Source organism: Acartia tonsa, chromosome 10, assembly GCF_053477335.1.
Source record: "Acartia tonsa isolate MP-2025a chromosome 10, ASM5347733v1, whole genome shotgun sequence".
Classification (NCBI taxonomy): Eukaryota; Metazoa; Arthropoda; class Copepoda; order Calanoida; family Acartiidae; genus Acartia; species Acartia tonsa.
In genome coordinates, this window is record NC_137269.1 from 39,434,623 (window position 1) to 39,457,560 (window position 22,938).

General features: G+C 34.6%; 2 protein-coding genes across 4 annotated transcripts; both read left to right on the forward strand.

The window, feature by feature from the left end:
* The first annotated feature begins 1,325 nt into the window (after positions 1–1,325).
* Positions 1,326–19,378, forward strand: LOC145330615 (dehydrogenase/reductase SDR family member 12-like). Of its 3 annotated transcripts, none has more exons than XR_013883519.1 (13): positions 1,326–1,444; positions 8,488–8,564; positions 9,219–9,311; positions 9,451–9,498; positions 10,268–10,355; positions 11,160–11,218; positions 11,613–11,674; positions 12,998–13,104; positions 13,875–13,989; positions 15,295–15,353; positions 16,404–16,499; positions 17,128–18,576; positions 19,025–19,378. XR_013883519.1 is itself a non-coding variant. In XM_080175276.1 (12 exons), exons 1-12 carry the CDS (start codon positions 1,400–1,402, stop codon positions 17,239–17,241), a joined length of 963 nt encoding a protein of 320 aa, XP_080031402.1. In that variant the 5' UTR covers positions 1,326–1,399; the 3' UTR covers positions 17,242–19,378. The 3 variants fall into 3 exon arrangements, 1 of the variants encoding a protein (XP_080031402.1); XR_013883520.1 differs by having other exon boundaries at positions 17,128–18,552; XM_080175276.1 differs by having other exon boundaries at positions 17,128–19,378.
* LOC145330617 (protein transport protein Sec61 subunit beta-like) lies at positions 19,375–22,443 on the forward strand. The gene is made up of 4 exons (XM_080175278.1): positions 19,375–19,434; positions 20,902–20,967; positions 21,712–21,821; positions 22,180–22,443. The coding sequence occupies exons 1-4, from the start codon at positions 19,395–19,397 to the stop codon at positions 22,267–22,269; spliced, it is 306 nt and encodes a 101-aa protein (XP_080031404.1). The 5' UTR covers positions 19,375–19,394; the 3' UTR covers positions 22,270–22,443.
* The last annotated feature ends 495 nt before the right edge of the window (positions 22,444–22,938 follow it).

Below are 22,938 nucleotides of genomic sequence, written 5' to 3' on the forward strand. Positions count from 1 at the left end.
CGCTAGATATCCAAAATACACTTTTTGTTGGACACCCTGTAAAATTAGAGATTTGGCCAAAATAGCATTATGTGCGATTTTTACATGAATAAGCGATCATTTTGGTGTATAAAATGTATAGATTGGATGTAAGATTGATGAAAAAATTAATTTTTAAAATTGTGAAAAAATGGGTGTTTTTTACATTTTTGTTACCTACCTTCATAGATAGCTAGATATCTAGACATCCAGGGACTCTGAAACTTTTTTTTGGCCATCCAGCATCCTTGAATGACCCAACGGACCAAAATATAGAGTATTAACAAAATCGGAGAGGTAGTGCAGAAAAGTGGTACATTTGGCAAATAATGCACCATAATTTTTAAATGTTTAATTTATTTAATAATTATGATTTTGTAATATTTTATAATTGTTTAAAAATTACCTAGTAAAATGACATATAAATATTAATTCAGTGAATGAAAAAATAATTTGAAAATGTTTTGACTGTATGATTAAATATAACTCGTTGCATGGTTTAAATTTACTTGGAGCAAAATGTTGGAATTGCATTGCTTACTCTGATTGTTATAATTGGAAACGTTTTTAAGACGGAAAAATCTAAGAAAAAATTTCAAATAAGTGGGTATCACTAAAAATAATAGAAATATACACTTGCGGATAGTGGAGTCAATGATGACATAGCTGTTCTGGACGATATTATGTTGCAAGGGAGTCTGAATGAAGCTTTTAAAGATAATAGATATATTTCTTATGACATACTCAATAATTTAAATAAGACCTGTTTTTTTTCCTGCTTTTGTCATCGGCGCCAACCCAGGTTATGAACGCACATGCATATCCAAAGATTTGAATTTGTATATATAATGACATACTTATATTGTTTTATTATGTTAAAAATACATATCTATCTATATAATACAGCCACCGCGATATATTTATATATATATATGTATACATTAAAGTAATTGATAAGAGGAAGAAACAGCTATTGTACATATTCCCAAAAGGCTATAGACCCTGTTTTGATTTTATATTGAGTGCTTGAACATCAGCTGATAACAGCATAGCAGCTAAATTAGAATTAATAAAATTTTAATTTTCTGGAATCAAAACATTGCAATTGCATGTTCCGTACCTACTTCAATTTTGATTACAGTCGTCTTAAAAATTTATAAGTATGTAGAGCAAAGTTTTCAATGTAAAAGGTATAACTAAGATAAAGCAAAAAACACATAGTTTTTCAATGGCGTTATAATACGTTTGAATCTGATATTCAAACTGTGTACCTAGTCTAGTAAGACGTTGAATGGGGTTTTACCATTTCAGATATTTTATATTCAAATATACCTACCTATCAAATTTTTTTTTCAGAAAACAAAGATAAGTAGATAGAAAAATGTCTATATTCAGAAATACAGTATGGTTCCTCAAAGGAATGAAGGTAGAGCATTATAAAGATTTAAACTATTACCTATTAATTGCCTTATTGGGGCGGGATTCTCCTTCAATTTCAAGTAATCATTTATAGAATCCAATGGCATCATCCGCTTGTAAAGGGATGCAAGACTCCACACGCGGCCACTGGCGGATATTAGGTTAGGTTACATCCAACCAACCTTTTGATTGCACGACCTTTGTCTGAGAAGTCCTAACTGTGCATGCTAATGAGTTGTGCCTATTCCCCCTACTCGAACTGTTCATGTCGCGCATTTGACCTAGTAGTAGTAGGAACAATTTTAACGGATGCGCTACGTGTTGAGCCACGGTTGCGGGATATTATATAAAGTTAAACTAATACAAATACCACTGGTACCTATGGACACTATGTATTCGATTGTATTAGAGGGGGTCCATAGACCAAAACTATCTTGAAACTAAAGGGGGATGTGGAAAATAACCATTTGGGCAGGGGGGGGGGGTTTACTCGAGAACCCTTAGAGCTAGAGGGAGCTAATTTTGGATATAAGCTTCTATGGGGCCAAAGTTACTTTTAAAATTATCGTCGACCCCCCACCCCCCCCCAAATTTTTTTTTTTTTGGGGGGGGGCGGGTGGATTATACTATGGGATGTTTCTCATAAACGACTTGAGATAAATGGAGCAAACCTTGGGATACAAGTTTTGTAGGCCTATATTTGATATTAGAATTATCGTTGACCACCCACCCACCCCAAAACCCCTAATTTGGGGGGGGGGGAGGGGCGGGTGAATTATACTATAGGGTGTTTCTCATAAACGACTTGAGATAAATGGAGCAAACCTTAGGATACAAGTTTTGTAGGCCTATATTTGATTTTAGAATTATCGTTGACCACCCACCCACCCCAAAACCCCTAATTTGGGGGGGGGGGGAGGGGCGGGTGAATTATACTATAGGGTGTTTCTCATAAACGACTTGAGATATATGGAGCAAACCTTAGGATACAAGTTTTGTAGGCCTATATTTGATTTTAGAATTATCGTTGACCACCCACCCACCCCAAAACCCCTAATTTGGGGGGGGGGGCGGGTGAAATATACTATAGGGTGTTTCTCATAAATGACTTGAGATAAATGGAGCAAACCTTAGGATACAAGTTTTGTAGGCCTATATTTGATTTTATAATTATCGATGACCACCCACTCACCCCCAAACCCCTAATTTTTTTTGGGGGGGGGGGGCAGGTGTTTCTCATAAACGACTTGCAGCAATTTTATTTTGGGTGCTACTCCCTTAGTTTTAGAGATAATTGGATGAAATCTTTTGGGCTGGGTCACTAATTACCCCAACTATTGGTATCTTTAAAAAAACGGCTGCGAGACCGCCGCTCCCGCCGCCATTTACCGCCGCCACTAAAAAAAAAATTTTTATTGCATTTCTCGCCGAATTAGGCAATTTTGAATCATTTGAGACCATGTTATTTTTTTCAAAAATTTTTCACCTTACAAGCAACCCTGCGGGGGATTTAGTCATTTTTTTCAAATTCTCAAAAAAAAATAACATGGTCTCAAATGATTCCAAATTGCCTAATTCGGCGAGAAATGCAATAAAAAAATTTTTTTTGATGGCGGCTGTAAACGGCGTCGGGCGGCGGGGGTCCCGCCGCCGTTTTTTAAAAAAGATACCAATAGTTGGGGTAATTAGTGACCCAGCCCAAAAGATTTCATCCAATTATCTCTAAAACTAAGGGAGTAGCACCCAAAATAAAATTGCTGGTATGTCGTGTGATAAGTCACCACATTTCCCCCCCCCCTTTACTTACAATTTTGTTTCGACTTTTATTTTGGGTGCCACTCCCTTAGTTTTAGAGATAATTGGATGAAATCTTTTGGGCTGGGTCACTAATTACCCCAACTATTGGTATCTTTAAAAAAAACGGCAGCAGGACCGCCGCTCCCGCCGCCATTTACCGCCGCCACCAAAAAATTTTTTTTATTGCATTTCTCGCCGAATTAGGCAATTTGGAATCATTTGAGACCATGTTATTTTTTTCAAAAATTTTTCGCCTTCCAAGCAACCCTGCGGGGGATTTAGTCATTTTTTTCAAATTCTCAAAAAAAAACATGGTCTCAAATGATTCCAAATTGCCTAATTCGGCGAGAAATGCAATAAAAAAATTTTTTTTGATGGCGGCAGTAAACGGCGGCGGGAAGCGGGAGCGGCGGTCCCGCCGCCGTTTTTTTTAAAAGATACCAATAGTTGGGGTAATTAGTGACCCAGCCCAAAAGATTTCATCCAATTATCTCTAAAACTAAGGGAGTAGCACCCAAAATAAAATTGCTGGTATGTCGTGTGATAAGTCACCACATTTCCCCCCCCCCCTTTACTTACAATTTTGTTTCGACTTTTATTTTGGGTGCCACTCCCTTAGTTTTAGAGATAATTGGATGAAATCTTTTGGGCTGGGTCACTAATTACCCCAACTATTGGTATCTTTAAAAAAAACGGCAGCAGGACCGCCGCTCCCGCCGCCATTTACCGCCGCCACCAAAAAATTTTTTTTATTGCATTTCTCGCCGAATTAGGCAATTTGGAATCATTTGAGACCATGTTATTTTTTTCAAAAATTTTTCGCCTTCCAAGCAACCCTGCGGGGGATTTAGTCATTTTTTTCAAATTCTCAAAAAAAAACATGGTCTCAAATGATTCCAAATTGCCTAATTCGGCGAGAAATGCAATAAAAAAATTTTTTTTGATGGCGGCAGTAAACGGCGGCGGGAAGCGGGAGCGGCGGTCCCGCCGCCGTTTTTTTTAAAAGATACCAATAGTTGGGGTAATTAGTGACCCAGCCCAAAAGATTTCATCCAATTATCTCTAAAACTAAGGGAGTAGCACCCAAAATAAAATTGCTGGTATGTCGTGTGATAAGTCACCACATTTCCCCCCCCCCCCTTTACTTACAATTTTGTTTCGACTTTTATTTTGGGTGCCACTCCCTTAGTTTTAGAGATAATTGGATGAAATCTTTTGGGCTGGGTCACTAATCACCCCAACTATTGGTTTCTTTAAAAAAAACGGCAGCAGGGCCGCCGCTCCCGCCGCCATTTACCGCCGCCACCAAAAAATTTTTTTTATTGCATTTCTCGCCGAATTAGGCAATTTGGAATCATTTGAGACCATGTTATTTTTTTCAAAAATTTTTCACCTTACAAGCAACCCTGCGGGGGATTTAGTCATTTTTTTCAAATTCTCAAAAAAAATAACATGGTCTCAAATGATTCCAAATTGCCTAACTCGGCGAGAAATGCAATAAAAAAATATTTTTTGGTGGCGGCTGTAAACGGTGGCGGGCGGCGGGAGCGGCGGTCCCGCCGCCGTTTTTTTTAATAGATACCAATAGTTGGGGTAATTAGTGACCCAGCCCAAAAGATTTCATCCAATTATCTCTAAAACTAAGGGAGTAGCACCCAAAATAAAATTGCTGGTATGTCGTGTGATAAGTCACTATATAATAGTTGGGGTAATTAGTGACCCAGCCCAAAAGATTTCATCCAATTATCTCTAAAACTAAGGGAGTAGCACCCAAAATAAAATTGCTGGTATGTCGTGTGATGAATCACCACATTTCCCCCCCCAATTTACTTACAATTTTGTTTCGACTTTTATTTTGGGTGCCACTCCCTTAGTTTTAGAGATAATTAGATGAAATCTTTTGGGCTGGGTCACTAATTACCCCAACTATTGGTATCTTTAAAAAAAAACGGCGGCTGGACCGCCCCTCCTGCCGCCCGCCGCCGTTTACAGCCGCCATAAAAAAAAAAATTTTATTGCATTTCTCGCCGAATTAGGCAATTTGGAATCATTTGAGACCATGTTATTTTTTTTGAGAATTTGAAAAAAATGACTAAATCCCCCGCAGGGTTGCTTGTAAGGTGAAAATTTTTTGAAAACAATAACATGGTCTCAAATGATTCCTAATTGCCTAATTCGGCGAGAAATGCAATAAAAATTTTTTGGTGGCGGCGCCCGCCGCCATTTACAGCCGCCATCAAAACATTTTTTTTTATTGCATTTCTCGCCGAATTAGGCCCCCCCTTGAGATAATTGGATGAAATCTTTTGGGCTGGGTCACTAATTACCCCAACTATTGGTATCTTTTAAAAAAAACGGATTTTTCCAATTATCTCTAAAACTAAGGGAGTAGCACCCAAAATGAAATTGCTGGTATGTTGTGTGAAGAGTCACCACATTTCCCCCCCCCCCCAATTTACTTACAATTTTGTTTCGACTTTTATTTTGGGTGCTGCTCCCTTAGTTTTAGAGATAATTGGATGAAATCTTTTGGGCTGGGTCACTAATTACCCCAACTATTGGTATCTTTAAAAAAACGGCGGCGGGACCGCCGCTCCCGCCGCCCGCCGCCGTTTACAGCCGCCATCAAAAAAATTTTTGTTATTGCATTTCTCGCCGAATTAGGCAATTTGGAATCATTTGAGACCATGTTTTTTTTTTGAGAATTTGAAAAAAATGACTAAATCCCCCGCAGGGTTGCTTGTAAGGCGAAAAATTTTTGAAAAAAATAACATGGTCTCAAATGATTCCAAATTGCCTAATTCGGCGAGAAATGCAATAAAAAAATTTTTTTGGTGGCGGCGGTAAATGGCGACGGGCGGCGGGAGCGGCGGTCCTGCTGCCGTTTTTTTTAAAGATACCAATAGTTGGGGTAGTTAGTGACCCAGCCCAAAAGATTTCATCCAATTATCTCTAAAACTAAGGGAGTGGCACCCAAAATAAAAGTCGAAACAAAATTGTAAGTAAAGGGGGGGGGGGGGAATGTGGTGACTTATCACACGACATACCAGCAATTTTATTTTGGGTGCTACTCCCTTAGTTTTAGAGATAATTGGATGAAATCTTTTGGGCTGGGTCACTAATTACCCCAACTATTGGTATCTTTTAAAAAAAACGGCGGCGGGACCGCCGCTCCCGCTTCCCGCCGCCGTTTACTGCCGCCATCAAAAAAAATTTTTTTATTGCATTTCTCGCCGAATTAGGCAATTTGGAATCATTTGAGACCATGTTTTTTTTTTGAGAATTTGAAAAAAATGACTAAATCCCCCGCAGGGTTGCTTGTAAGGCGAAAAATTTTTGAAAAAAATAACATGGTCTCAAATGATTCCAAATTGCCTAATTCGGCGAGAAATGCAATAAAAAAAATTTTTTGGTGGCGGCGGTAAATGGCGACGGGCGGCGGGAGCGGCGGTCCTGCTGCCGTTTTTTTTAAAAGATACCAATAGTTGGGGTAATTAGTGACCCAGCCCAAAAGATTTCATCCAATTATCTCTAAAACTAAGGGAGTGGCACCCAAAATAAAAGTCGAAACAAAATTGTAAGTAAAGGGGGGGGGGGGAAATGTGGTGACTTATCACACGACATACCAGCAATTTTATTTTGGGTGCTACTCCCTTAGTTTTAGAGATAATTGGATGAAATCTTTTGGGCTGGGTCACTAATTACCCCAACTATTGGTATCTTTTTAAAAAAACGGCGGCGGGACCGCCGCTCCCGCCGCCCGCCGCCGTTTACAGCCGCCATCAAAAAAAATTTTTTTATTGCATTTCTCGCCGAATTAGGCAATTTGGAATCATTTGAGACCATGTTATTTTTTTTTGAGAATTTGAAAAAAATGACTAAATCCCCCGCAGGGTTGCTTGTAAGGTGAAAAATTTTTGAAAAAAATAACATGGTCTCAAATGATTCCAAATTGCCTAATTCGGCGAGAAATGCAATAAAATTTTTTTTTTTAGTGGCGGCGGTAAATGGTGGCGGGCGGCGGGAGCGGCGGTCTCGCAGCCGTTTTTTTAAAGATACCAATAGTTGGGGTAATTAGTGACCCAGCCCAAAAGATTTCATCCAATTATCTCTAAAACTAAGGGAGTAGCACCCAAAATAAAATTGCTGCAAGTCGTTTATGAGAAACACCCTATAGTATAATCCACCCGCCCCCCCCCAAAAAAAAATAATTAGGGGTTTGGGGGTGAGTGGGTGGTCAACGATAATTATAAAATCAAATATAGGCCTACAAAACTTGTATCCTAAGGTTTGCTCCATTTATCTCAAGTCGTTTATGAGAAACACCCTATAGTATAATTCACCCGCCCCCCCCCCCCCAAATTAGGGGTTTTGGGGTGGGTGGGTGGTCAACGATAATTCTAAAATCAAATATAGGCCTACAAAACTTGTATCCTAAGGTTTGCTCCATTTATCTCAAGTCGTTTATGAGAAACACCCTATAGTATAATTCACCCGCCCCTCTCCCCCCCCCCCCCCAAATTAGGGGTTTTGGGGTGGGTGGGTGGTCAACGATAATTCTAATATCAAATATAGGCCTACAAAACTTGTATCCCAAGGTTTGCTCCATTTATCTCAAGTCGTTTATGAGAAACATCCCATAGTATAATCCACCCGCCCCCCCCCAAAAAAAAAATTTGGGGGGGGGTGGGGGGTCGACGATAATTTTAAAAGTAACTTTGGCCCCATAGAAGCTTATATCCAAAATTAGCTCCCTCTAGCTCTAAGGGTTCTCGAGTAAACCCCCCCCCCCCTGCCCAAATGGTTATTTTCCACATCCCCCTTTAAAAAAGAAAAATGTCGTTCGTATATTGTTCCCATATTTTTAATTTGTTCTAAAAAAACTAAGTATGGTTTTAGTGCTCAACTGGCACTTTGTGTGAAAGCAATGAAAAATAATTAAACCTTCACGGAAGCTATGCGAAGCTTTCGGTTTAATTTACGAGATCTTAACGGACATGCAAAAAAAAACCTAATACTTTGTTGATACTAACATCCTTACCTTATTTTTTTGTTCAGGAAAAAGTTTAATCATTGTTTGACAGTCTACAAGGTAAATTCTCTGAAAAACACAACCTTATCGGTTCAGCGGTTATTGAGAACTTAGGAACAAACTATAAACAGACGCGCGCGACATTAAGCCATTGTAGAATACTAATCATGACCAAGCTATAATTTGAAATTAAAAAATGCATCTCGATTATTTGATTTTAGGAATACACTCAAGGTGGATATACAGCAGCAGCTAAACATTTTAATGAAGATGATTTGAATGTCAAATGTGACGGAAGGTAATATTAATTTTAGATTAGTACATTATTTTGAAACAAATAGGTTACCTACTGGAACCTTAAAAAATCGGTTTAATTCTTTTGAACTTAAGCTCTTGCCTTCCTTTCAAAACATACCTATCTAAAATTATCTTTTTTTTAATGAGATGGAAGTAGATATAGAATAGACATTACCTAAATATGATTATGTCTGTATCATCTACTAACGGCTGCGTCTCTAGGGAACTATAGTGCACTCAAATGGGGTTAGGGGGTAAGTCGACTGTCCACTTTCAATGTAGGATTTTATTAAAAGTAACGAATATAGGTGAAGGTGTTTTTATATAATAGTTTCTCTTTGAAGGCTGTAGTTACCATCCTCAAATCTTTTTTAACTTTCCCAAGAAGCTTCACTGTAAATGATAATCATATGGATTCAGCGGTTAACGAAATCTTTCGCTACACGCACAGACCTCCTATAACTTTTATTTTAGGATTCCTGTCTTCTTAATAAAATGTATTTTTCGCGTTAATTTACATTGACATTTCAAAATACAAGCAAAAAGAATCATTTTAATTTCATTATTAAAATTAAGAGGGTTTTAACATTTTCTTTAACAAGCTTATTTTCTAACTTCTCACATTTAAATATAATTGATCTAATTAATAATTTAGATCGTACATGATTACTGGAGCCAATAGTGGTATTGGGAAAGATGCGGCCACGGAGATTGCAAGAAGAGGAGGCACTGTCCATCTTGTTTGTAGGTACCTACAAATCTTAATCTAAATTAACTATAAAGACAGACAAGCAATAAGTTACTATTTTATAAGAATGTTGTTTTTATTGTAAGTTATGTAATTTGATATGTTTGTTATTTTATTATATTAGTTTTTCTTTATTTAGGAATGCCGAATATGGAGAAACTGCAAAGAATGAAATCATTGAACAAACAGGAACTTTCTACACATAATTGTTATGTTGTATTGCTTTTAAAGTTATTTATCTTTTCCAAAATGAAAAGCAAGAAATATAGGGTACCCTTTCCGCCAATTTAAACGTCTCGTCATTTGTATAATATAATGACCTACATAGCAATGACCTGGTATCTTAAAAGTTATTTTTGTGTCACACTTATCCTATTATATAAATAAGGTTTTTTATGTCTGTGGCCTAAAATATCAATCTTAGTACTGAACCGACGATTTCTCCCTTGTAGGAAAGCTTCACATAGGACCTGTAAAGGTTTTAGGCCTTTTTATTATATTTATGTTGTGGGGTGTCTTAAGGCTATTGTTTTCTGCTCATCCTTACCCTTTCTAAAATTACCTTTTCTAGATGTTAGGGGTGCATCCGCTAGTTTCTTATATAAAATGGAAGTATTTTTGTCTGTACCTTAAGATTTCTATACATAGTCCCTAAACTGAATGAGTTCTCCATATAATAGGTTCTTATAGGTCCCTGGATGGTTTTAGGCTATTTTCTTACTTTCCTTATCCCTTTATATGCTAGGAGCTCAGCCGCTAAAATTTATTAAAGTACCTTGCATCTTTGCTTTATCCTAGCCAGTTTTCATCGGAGCTTTAAAGAATCAAAACATAATTTCAAGTCGTTACATTTGATGTTTATCTTTGACAAAGTTATAAGTACCTAGGTTGAATGTAAGTTTTACATTTTTTACACTGTTTTCTTTGTGAATAAGAAGTGAAGAAAGTGTTCACCAAGGAAATTCTAATGTTCATCTTCACATTCTTGACATGTCTCTACCTCGTGATGTTCATGCCTTCACCAGAAAGTTCTCAGATGAACAGGTACTTAGTTATTTTTATCCCAATTTTAGGAAAATTATACCTAATCTTTATTGCGTTTTGTGGCTGCGGCTGCCCTCCCCTTATTTCATTTTTTTTGGGGACTAAACGATTATAAAAGACGAAAAATTAAGTATAGATTAAATTTAGATAGTTTTGATTTTGATGTTCACTACCTAATCTACTCATTATTCAAGACAATTTCAAACTATCAAGGTACCTACCTCTTTTGTAGATAAATATTTTTAGGTAGTGGAAATGTTTTGAAAGTTTGAACCAACAAACTTAGATTTGATTAAAGTACACTAAGTTGTAAATGCTAAAAATGGGGGAATTTATTTATTAAGCTTTGGATACCATTATGATTTACAGTCCCCACCTCCCCACTCCATCTCTGCCTAAATCACATCCAGTATGTGTGTATGTAAGGGAGATAATATACTTTTCTCAAAATAATCTTAAATTCTTTTTAATATCTACATATATGCTTGTTTCGTTTTAATGATAGATTAAGCAGCGTTGTGTCGTGTGCAAATGCCCCTTTTAAGTTTTTCAAGTCCATTTTTATTAAAAACCTTAAATAAACAAAAAAAAAGACCTGGCAAAGAAAAAAATGTTGAGTTTTTCTTAATTTTATGTCGGAGCCGGAGCCGTTATTTTTACAGGCACTAAAATCAAACGGCACCGCATCGCTGGATTTAAGTTATTTGATTAAACTAACAAATATGTGGACATGTAATAAACTTTTAGGAAGATTATGTAGTACGCATTAAAAATATTCTATAATCTTGTTTAAATATTGTTTAGGAAAAGTTAGATGTATTGGTGAACAATGCTGGTTGTATGGTCAACACTAGAGAACTTACTAAGGAATGAATCAAATATCTTTAAAACAAAGATGAGAATATAGAAATTCTAGATTGCAGAAGTATTAAATTATTGATCCAAAAATGATCATGCATAGGTTGAAGTCGAAAGGGTGATTCTACAATGCCTAAATAAACCATCATAGTTTTCTCTACGGAAGTTAAGGACGTACGGACCGACCCTAAATGTAGAATAGAAGACAGATACAAATAATTTTCCCCTATAATACTTTTAAGCCAACGAAGGCATGATTTTACTTTTGAACTAAAAATAAGAATAAAGATTATTATTTTTAGTTTTATATTCCTTCGCAGTGCAGAAATATATAAGATCTTAATTTAGGTAAAGTTTATCAATATGTGAATTAAGAATAAGATATAGATTGTTGAAAATAAAGGATGATTTGGAGAAAAACTTTGCTACGAATACTTTGGGAACCCATATCATCACAAAAGGTAGAAAGATATTTTTGAAAATTGAGGAATTTCCTATTAACTTGGTCAAAATTGCCTATGTTTTTAAATGAGTAAGGGTAGATAAGAAATAAGAAAGAGAAGTATTAAAGAATAAGGTAGGAATTTTCCCCCTTTTTTTTTTGTTAAACTTACACTTAAGGATGAAGATATATCTTATAATATACTGTTACTAGGTGTTGCGTCCCTAGCTTTATACTCGAAGATGGGTGGAGAAGGAATAATAATAGCCTTAAACCATCCCAAGACTTGGATTTTAAATAAATAGCTTGAAATCGTACTCTGACCATTGTGAAGCTTCTTTTCAATGGAGAATTCGGGACATTAACTAAAAAAACAGAATAATATCGTCATTTTTGCTTAGATAGACCAAAATAGTGAAAGATACCCCCACCCCCCCCCCCCCCCCTCCCTTACTCTTGTTCTATAATTATTTGATGTACGGTACATTCTAAATATTCTCTATCTTTACAAATGAAATTTTAAAGGGGTAGTTTCACGAAATGCATTTGAACTTAATTTAGTGAACCGCATATTTATCCTGGTTAAATGGTTAAACTACATTTATATGGCACATATTTGAAATAAATTCAATTTTCTACCACGTAGTTTTTAAAATATCAAGACTTGAAAATCGTCTTTTTAATTTGCATATTATATCACAAAAAGACAATTTTCAAGTCTTGATATTTTAAAAACTACGTGGTAGAAAATTTAATTAATTTCAAATATATGCTATATAAATGTAATTTAACCCATTAACTAGCAAAAAATATGCGGTTCACTAAATTAAGTTCAAATGCATTTCGTGAAACTACCCCTTTGCAAGTCATGGTTTGTACCTATTTGAAGGATTTTAATCAGATTTTTCAATTTCATCGTTTAAACTAAAATGTACTTTATTTCTTCTAGAAAAGATATGAAATTCTGTTAGATTGACACAGGACTGTAAATTTTGGTGCCCAAAGTTTTATAATTCTGTTATCTTATTGGTTGGCCTAAAATACTTTTATTCATATTAAATCTTGCTTTGGTTGTTCAAACTTTTTAACTAAAAATTTTTATCTACATCAGGGTTAAATTTGATTATAATCATTGGAGATGTATTTTAATTTTCCGTCCATAGTCTTCTTATCCCTTAAGATCCCTTGGTGGGTTTGTGGAATTTAATTGTCTTTACATTTTCCGCAACCATTAAAAGCATATCCAAAAAAAAAATTCAATCCGTTTTAGGTAGGTATCATAATATATAGGATACAATTACATAGCCAACTAATTTAGAATTGATAAAATATCATGTTTTAGGATTGTTGGATTTACTGAAGAAGAGCTCTGATCCCCGAGTAATCATAGTTTCCTCTGGAGGCATGCTGGTTCAAAAACTTAATGTCAATGATTTGCAATTAGAAAAAGTAAGTAATTCCATGCAGGGAAGGAGGAGATATTGAGCTGTAAATTATATGTCTTAGTAACTAAAGTTTGATAAACAAGTTTTTTCATTGGATGGTTAAAAAACGTTGTGGACTTTTATTAGATCTTTAATGGCTGGTACAAATTAGCAGTAACATCTTCAAACTTTTACCTATAATTTTCATCTAACTTTTCTAATATTACAAGGAAAATATGCAATTTTGCGGTCATACACAATTTGAGAAGTTTGGACACTACTATTTTGGAACCGACCACTTATAAAAGTACCCAAAGTTTTTGAATCTACGAATAAGATTACTTAGTTTTAAAACTTTGGATACCAGTCCAATGTCCCCTTCCTCCCTGACTTTCCTGCCTATTTATAGTTTTGATTTCGCACTAAAAAGTATTCTTTCCTTCCTGTATCTATAAAAAAAAGTCTAATTCAGTAAAATATGTGTACTGTGCGTACAGGCATGAGACATACAACCTTCTTTATAAACATTAAATTGTAAAAACAAATCAATCATAAAGGGAAAATCAAAGTTAGAAATTGGGATCTAAAAACTTATTCTTTAGGTTTGAAATTAAAGTGATTTTCGAAGCTTCTTCCTATTTATGATAGACGGCTGATATTTTTCTATTATATACTATGTAAAACACGGTTGTTATGTCAGTAGAGCGTTTGAAAGACTAGTGATTTCTTTTCTTTTTTTATTTCCGTGCTTCGCTACTTATTATCATGTTGTCATCCTTGTTTTTTTTCTTTAAGATGACACCCTTTGACGGTACAATGGCCTACGCGCAGAATAAGCGTCAGCAAATTGTGATGGCCGAGAGGTACGCAGCTGACGAGCCGACTATTCAGTTTGCTACCATGCATCCAGGTAATGCAACTCACTTTTCCTCTGGTCACAATACACGAGCAAACACAAAGTGTTAGATGACACAAGGCTAGGTTTCCCTTAAATCATAATTTGTTTGTTTGGCTGGCACTAAACAAGAAATAATTTTAATGTAAAGCTTCAAAAACTGATTAATATCCGGTCGATTAGTATCGGCTCATGGCCATACTGAAAAATCATATATTGCACCGTATTACAGACTATTTTTCAAGAATCTTAAACTAAAAATCATAAAATCAATACAAATCTTATTAGCCCAGGCCTTCGGCCCCTCGGGGTAACAAAAATGGTATAAATCTTATTTTTTTTATTTTATTATCCACGGAAAGCTATCTATAATACGATGCGATAAATAACTACTGAACACTTTTGATAAAACAAGTTATTCAAATCAATTTAAACTCTTAAGTAGATATACCTATCTATTAGTAGGTAGGAAGTAGTTTCTTTGTGAAAATATTTTTAATTTCCAACCTAAAAAAACATTTTGTGTTTGGTTTTAGAAAAGTTTCCATTCAATGTTATTTAGCTTGGTACTTTTTTCTATTAAAGTTTAATCCCAGTTAATATTAGAACTTTCACATGTTAAAAATCATATGTAAATTTATTTATCAAGACATATCTGTTCGTCAGTCTTACCGTTTTATTTACGTTAATTGTAATATTTCAAATAATCATATTTCAATAAGATAAAAACTCGAATAATTTTTTACCGCATCGTATTATAGACGGCTTCTCCGTATATTAAATTGAAAAATTATAAAATTAAAGCCAGTTTTATAAGCCCCGAGGATCCGAATATCCTAGCTACAAAACAGATATTAATATTATGACTTATTTAATATTCGTTAAAAACTGGCTATAATACGATATGATACATGATTTTTCATTACGGCTTAGAACCGGAAAATGTTTTATTGGTGCTTTACTTGTCTATAATACAAAGTAGAACGATGTCTGTCTGTCCGTCTGTCCGTCTGTCCGTCTGTCTGTCCGTCTGAAGCTTAAGATCTCGGTAACCGCTGAACCGATTGGGCTCTACTCTTCAGGGATTATACCTACTGGTCCTGTGATGGTTTTAAGCTATTTTCCTGGGGGGTGGGACACCCCTAACCCCCCCAAAAACAAAAAAATCCCTCCCTTAGGGGAGACTTCAACGTCAAATAAGGTGGTATCGTACTATAAAATTAAATTTAACAAACAAAAACATTTAAAGTGCCACTAGAGGCCTCTAGGGGCGTAGCCGCTAGTAAAATAAATAGTACCTACTAAAATTGTGATTACCAGGATGGGCAGATACTCCGGCTGTCAGAAATTCAATGCCCGACTTCCATGCTAAGATGAAGGTAAGATAATTTCCAGTATGGCTTCGAAATCGATTAATATCCGCTGGATTAGAACCGGTTTTCAGCCTCACTGAAAACTCATGTATATCAACGTTTAATTCGGGTTTTATAAATATTTTTATGAAAGTTAGTGATTTTCTATCAATCTTAATATCTTCTATTCCAATATCCTTTTCTATTTTTCTTTTGATGGCCACTGAGCATTTGCTTAATTCACTTGTTCGTTGAATATTCAGATTTTTTGGTGCTTCGCTAGATATGGATGTTGTAAACATTGTTTTTATTGAAACTAATAGGTATTCTTTTTAGGGTTTCATTTTTTATAAAACTTGGAAGTTTCTTTGGCTTTCAGTTTCAAAATATTTTAAATGAAGCAATAAATGTGTTAATACAGATGTATAATCCAGTTAAATACTTTGTCCAAGTGGTTGGGACCTTTTCAGTATGGTTGCAAATTGCTATCTGTACTTTTGAAGCCACTTGGCTGTGTTTATATTACCGACGGTATTGGCTGATATTCAAAGTACCAACTGAAAATCTCTGAATAAGGTCTAAATCCCGTGGGTAGAGTTACATATAGCTCGTGTTCTCTCTATTCTTTTACTTATATAGGAATAAAGCCATAGTATGAAAACGTATAAATGAATAGAAAATTTCAAATGAGATCATTTTAAAAAGAAAAGAATTTTAAAAACCATATGTAAAATATTATATAAATAGAGTCGCAAGTCTGTTTTTTTTTTAAATGAAAAGGTTTCAGTAAAGCCATAAAAAAAACTACGACTAGAAAATTCGTTAGTCTGTTTTTTCGTTAAAAAGGTTTAAAATATTATCTTTTAATTAAACACATTTCTCTAGATGATAAACAAAATTACCACTTCTGTAAGGATGTCTTTCTGTCTATGTGTTTTTCAGAGGTCCTAAAAATTCAACAAAAAACTAACTTGATGTAGAATAGTTCTTTTCAAGTAAACAGAGTTTTAATTTATAAAGTTAAACCTAAGATATGATCCATATTTTGCATTGCAGTAAAATCTTAAATTTATTTAGGATAAATTGCGCACAGTAGGGCAGGGAGCTGACACTATTACCTGGCTGGCTATTGTAGACAGATCCAAGCTGGCTAACAGTGGGGATTTCTATCAGGTATGCAAATCATCTTAGCAAGTGGGTGTCCCAAAGTGGATTTTTTAGCAGACTATGCTTTGGAAAAATCTTATTTCGAGTCCCTCCACAACAGATCTAAAGTATAGATGTATACAAATGTATATACAGACAACTACCAACCTTTCCTTTTTCAAAGACCTCTTTCGTCTGCTTCTAAATTATTTTCTGCTACTTGGCTGTGTTAATATAAGTGACACCATTGGTTGATTTTCAATGACCCAATAGAAAGGTTGCACAAGTTGACTAATGCTGTCTGTCGTAATTTGTCAGAATGTAATCACGCAACCATCTTCCTTAAGATGCCCATAGGCTGTAGTAGGGATGGAGAAATGTTGGAGTTTAGGATTTAATCATCGCGTGATAACTACAGACGTTACAAATGGTTCCTACTGTTAATGTGTCAACTTATTAACATGCACAGTTAGGAATTCCAGGCAATGGTCGTGTAATCAAAGGGTGGGTTGTCTGAGGATCGTATGACCATATTATAACCATGCACACGCGTCATTAAGTAAGGTTTGTTTCTGAGATACACTAAAATAAGATCTGAAGCCCAATGTCCTCTTCCTCCCTGGCTTTAATATACTGTAACTTAAACTGAATTCAGGATCGAACTGCTGTATCCAAGCACTTACCCCTGGCCTGGACTAAATCCTCCAAGGAGGATGAGGATAAACTAATGAATGCTTTGGATGAAATGTACAAGAAATTTGGACAGTAAAGTAATCTTACTGTGCATTAGGAATATGACTCTTTAATAAAAAAAAATGTTCTATTAGAGTTGCATCGATTTACTCTTTTTTACATCAAAAACAAGTTTTATATTATATTATGAGATATAGATAAACATTAAACAATAAAGTTTGTACCATTTCTAACTTGTAGATAACTTAGAGAAAAATGTTCACTAATCCTTTTTGATACAATCCAATTGATTCTTAAAAATAAGTATATGCTCTTTGAAAAGATTTTTTGAAAATTATGAACTGCTATTATATATTGAATATTCTTGTTACCTAATCAAAATATTTCTGTGTTTTATAAATATTTTAATATAAAAATTATATGGAAAATTTCAGATAATAAATTGACGTTTTTAAGGATCTAGTGCAGTTCGCGGTAAAATGTTCCGGGTAACGAAAATCCTAAAATCTATTAACTTTTAAGGATGCTAGCCGCCAAAACAGCTACACGTACAAGTGTTGACCACACACTGTATTAAGATGCATAAGTTGGGCTATGAATAATCTGGAATACTCAAAATTCAGTGATGCACAGGGAAAGATTAACTAAAAAAAACGCGTTAAGTCAGTTTTTTCCGCGCATTTATGTACATTATGAGTAGGTAATGGCTATTCCAGATTATTTGTAGGCTTTCTTTTGTCGTTTGATTTTTTTTGCGAGCATAATCTATACTTTTCGCCGTTTGGCCGTTAGCAGCCATTAAAGTTCAAAGATTTTTGGAGATAATCGTTACCAGGAACATCGTTACCATGAACTGCACTAGATCCTCGTTTATATATTACTGTATTCCAGCTAATTGATGATATTTACTCGTATGATACTCAACTCATAGATGTGATTTCTTTTGTAATATTTTTATTGTATATTACTGAAAATTTTTATATTTTATGAATATTATTGACAAATATTTAGAGCTTTAAAATAAAAAAGGGAATTATTCATGAAAGAAAGGTTATTAGTTTGACTACACTTTCTTTGATTAGATTTAGAGTAATATGGAAAAGAAAATCTACTATACCTGCATTAAAAATAAGATTAAAACCAGTCTTTTTAGCCACGAGGGGCCGAAGGCCCGGGTCAACAAAACTGGTATTGATTTTATTATTTTAAAAAAAATGATATGGAAAAATTGTCTTTTAAGATGCTATACATAATTTTTCAGTTTAGCTTAGATCCGGTTCTAATCCAGCGTAGATTAATCGATTTTAAAGCTATACTAAAAAAGGTATTGGTTTGAAGTAGCCAAATTCGCCATCTTTTATTCATGTATAGTTCCCATAATATTAGGGTTGGCAATCCGCCGAATTTTTGGGTCGGATTTGGATTCGGATTCTTACAAAAATCCGCAACAAAAAAAAAACAAAGCGGATTAATCCGTGGTTTGCGGATTCTTATTTTTGTTTGCGGATTGTGGATTTTCGGATTCCTGATATCGGATTCTAGCAATATTTTTAAAGGTCTTTTTATAAATAAAAAAGTTCTAGCCCCTTACTTAACCTTTTAACCTAATCTAGAATAAGCATGAAAAACTACCTACCGTGAAAATGAAATACAAAAATAACTTAAATGCTACCTTACATTTTACTTGTAGTTCAGAAACATTAAAATATTTTTTAGGGATTTTGTCGGCCACATTTTTAATAAAAAAATTTAAGTGCCACAAAAGTCAATACAATTTATAATCCGAATCCGCAATTTGAATTAAGGATTTGGATTCGGGGTCCAAAATGGGAAAAAACATTGGGCGGATTCGGATTCAGATTGCCAACCCTACTTAATTGCAACATCATGACCTATTTGTGTACCTGTACTTGTCATGCACAATAAACCTGCCTTCAATTTTGACTTAAATTTTCATGAATATGTTTCTGTTATCAAACAAAACCATTCTGTGTCATAAAAAAACTGCATAGTATACTATTAGTGCAATATTATTTCAGATTATTTAAAGTTTGTTGATTTTTTTACAGTAAAACTTCAGTTTGAAATTATGTAATGATTATCTAAATTTATTTTAATTATGTATCCTAATTTATAAAGTTATTGTCTTTATTTTATCACCAAAATTTATTCTAATATATTTATATTTACACTATTATATTATGATTTTCAGAGAGAAATAGTATTGTTATGCCAGGTCCTGCTGCAAGTGCTACAAATGTTGGGGCAGGTTAGTTCAAAAAACTGGATCAAAGCATAATGTGCAATAAGTGCAGTAATGGAATAAAGTGATTAAAAGCCCCTTCCAGCAGTAATTTTGAGTGTTTTTTATATAGAATATATTAGTTTTCTGTTTGATACCTAGTTATATCTACTAAAAAAGGGGGGGGGGGCGAAAGTGACACTTTTTGAAACCAAAACTAAAAGTCAAAGGAACTCAACTAAAAAAAGAGTTACAGGTCTGACATTTTGCATGGCAGTTGCTTTATAGGGGTACAATATGGAACTGTGAAGAAACGGCGGCGCAACCGCCGAAAACCGCCGAGAAAAGGCAACAAAAATTACGGCGGGAAACGGCGGTTTTCGGCGGTTGCGCCGCCGTTTCTTCACAGTTCCATATTGTACCCCTATAAAGCAACTGCCATGCAAAATCTCAGACCTGTAACCCTTTTTTTAGTTGAGTTCCTTTGTTGACTCTTAGTTTTGGTTTCAAAAAGTGTCACTTTCGCCCCCCCCCCTTTATATAGAAAACGAAACTAAGTGTCTCAATCTACCTAGAGAGTTTCTTACATCACTGATGGAAGGTGCTTAACATCACTTAATCTCTTTCGCACATATTCCCCAGTGACTGAGATTTATCTGTTATGGAATGTGGTTTGATTGAAAGTACTTTCATAAGTATACATTTGTTCTTGTGTAATTTTAGCATATTTTAATTTTAAGTAATAATGATTTTTAAAATTTCCAATATATTTCCAGTATAAAAATATGCGATGCATCTCTACAATTCTTCAAATCAAAAGGAAAAAAAGAAACGTTAAATATCTTATTCAGATCCTTCAAAAATAGACTTTTTGTATGTATTATTTACTGATTTGTGTTTTTTTTTTACAGGACGATTGAGAATGATAACCTTAGTTATTGAAATATATATATGGCCTGTACAAAGATGTTAGTTTGATAAAGTAGCAGGGTTTCGGATCCGGATCCGGATCCGCAAGGATCCGCATATTTTGAGTCCAAGGATCCGGATCCGGATCCTTAGACTCCAAAAAATGCGGAAAAATGGAAAAATCTACCTAAATTTATAAAAAATCTCAGACATTCTCTTGATGAGAGCCAATCTTTAAGGTTTAGGTTCAGACTTGAAAATTAAAAGTATTTTTGACTTCGAACTAAAGAATAAAATTTTTTTGAAAAATTTGGTGATTTTATTTTTATTGTCAAAGATCCGGATCCAGTAGGATCCGGATCCGCACTGACCAAATTTTGAGGATCCGGATCCGGATCCGCATAAAATCAATGCGGATCCGAAACCCTGTAAAGTAGTCTTGGGTTTAGATGGATCAATAGCTTTTAAAACTATCCAATATTCTAATTTTGAAAGTTAGCTATTTTACTTTCCATAGACTGGACTGGAGTCATTATCATTAAAACTGCCACGTTCTAATGACTTTTAAAAATGTGTATTTTCAAGGATCTCCACGTGAGCGTGCATCCGCTGGAGGCGGAGGGGTGGTCAGACAGAGGAAAGCACCATCAGGTAAAACTTTACAGAAACAGCTGGTTATCTCTTTAACTACCATGTTTAATTTTATGTTTATTGGTAGTTAAATATCTAAACTACAGAGAGCTCTGTCTCCTTTCCTATTTATTCGACAACAGGGTTTCTTACAAACTGACATTAGACAAACAAACCTTCAGGCGTGTATATTCTGCATAGTTGACCCGGCTACAGGGGGGGGGGGGGACGGTATTGTAAGAATTAAGAGAACTGAAAAAAATTTTTTTCATTTTCTCCTTCCGGTAAAAAAAAACCAAGAGTATGTTGGAGGGGGGATAAAAACTAGGAGGGGAAAAAAATATAAAAAAATTGAAGCTAAAAAATTTAAATTTTTTCAGACGGATTATATACCAATGCAAACCTTTGAATGCACTTACCTACCTCTTCTAGAAGCCCTAACATGCATTTGGCAAAGTTTTGTGTGTTTTTGTTCTAGATAAGTAGATATTCACTGTGAGCTTGTAATTTTTACTATATTACAAATCTAGCAGCAGTAGAAATCCTTTTAACATCTTACTATGGCATTTTTAAACTTTCTTCGAAAATTTGCAAAGATTGGTCCGTCCATTCCAAGATCTTAGTGGACAGTCATACATACATTGAGAGACATTTTGATACTTTACTGTATAGGTATGATTGCTTTCTGAAATAGTAACGTTAACCTTAAATGTCAACATTTTGAAATCTTTGAATTGAAGACCTACGATCAAATACCCTTCTAAGGTGGGCGGTCATCCGGTGGAAGTGGAGGCGGGGGAACTGCAATGAGAACAGCTGGAGCCAACTCTGGAGGTATGTGGAGGTTCTACACTGATGATTCTCCTGGAGTGAAGGTAAATTTCTCAAATTCAATTTCTGTAATGCTCATTTGATTCCCGTATTAATACATATTTTTTTTACATTTATTAAGCTTTATATAACATTTGCTTATTGACTGCCTTTTAGTCACTGTTCTTGTTTATTTTATCTAAATTCCACAATTTCTTGGCTGTTATGAAGAACAATCCCATAAAGAGGATAGGATTTACAATAACTCGGCAAATTAAGCACCAAAAATTTTGTTTTAGGTATAAGCTTAACAAGTTAACAAACATTATACAATCATTAATTAATTCTCTTTGTCTGTTTTTATCCATTTTTGTGATATTATAGTTCTTGCTGTGCTACTTGTTATTAAATATTTTGTTTTAGGTTGGCCCTGTTCCCGTGTTGGTGATGTCTTTGTTGTTCATTGCTTGTGTTTTTATGCTACATATTTGGGGAAAATATAACCGGGCATAATTAGACAATTACATACAGTATTTATACACTTATCAAAATAAATTAATGTTTCCTCAATTAGTTTTAAAAAAACTTATTAAGGTACCTACATAAAAAAAAATTCAAATTTATTTCATAAACTAATTTGAGACGTCTGGAACGAATGTGAATATTGAAGTTGCAATATTTCACAGAGAGGGATTAACAATGGTGATGAAAATAAATTTACAACCCTTTCTTCTCACCCAATAATCACCAGATATCAAGGATTTATATTAAAGCAAGATTATATCTTAATTTACAATCCTCTAATCCCTTTTGTACAAACATTCTCCACAAGTCATAATTTGAAAGGTCTGAGTATCAATTGATAGAGCGGGGTAAATTTGGTCCCCGCGGGTAAATTATGTCATGGACCTTATTTATCATAAATAATCTATGTTTTTTTTTGTCAGATAATTGAATTAAGAGCACTTATCCGTTACTTATAAACACCCCATATTCCTATAATTGTCCTTTGTTATAAACCCAAATGACCGAACCGAATTTACCTGCACGTCTATTCCAGATGTCAAAAAACACGTAAACTGTTTGTTCATTTTGTTATTAATAAGAAAAGAAAGACTTTCTTATTTTTTTTAATTCTGATGCAAAAAGCAATTGAAATGCAACTAATAACATTTTAAAAGA

Excerpts from the sequence above, each read along its gene's own strand:
- LOC145330615 (XM_080175276.1), top strand. The coding sequence starts at position 1,400 with ATGTCTATATTCAGAAATACAGTATGGTTCCTCAAAGGAATGAAG. Across the intron at positions 1,445-8,487 it reads GGTTCCTCAAAGGAATGAAG|GAATACACTCAAGGTGGATA; the intron begins GTAGAGCATTAT and ends ATTTGATTTTAG. Across the intron at positions 15,354-16,403 it reads ACTTCCATGCTAAGATGAAG|GATAAATTGCGCACAGTAGG; the intron begins GTAAGATAATTT and ends AAATTTATTTAG.
- LOC145330617 (XM_080175278.1), top strand. The coding sequence starts at position 19,395 with ATGCCAGGTCCTGCTGCAAGTGCTACAAATGTTGGGGCAG. Across the intron at positions 19,435-20,901 it reads TGCTACAAATGTTGGGGCAG|GATCTCCACGTGAGCGTGCA; the intron begins GTTAGTTCAAAA and ends TGTATTTTCAAG. Across the intron at positions 21,822-22,179 it reads ATGATTCTCCTGGAGTGAAG|GTTGGCCCTGTTCCCGTGTT; the intron begins GTAAATTTCTCA and ends ATTTTGTTTTAG.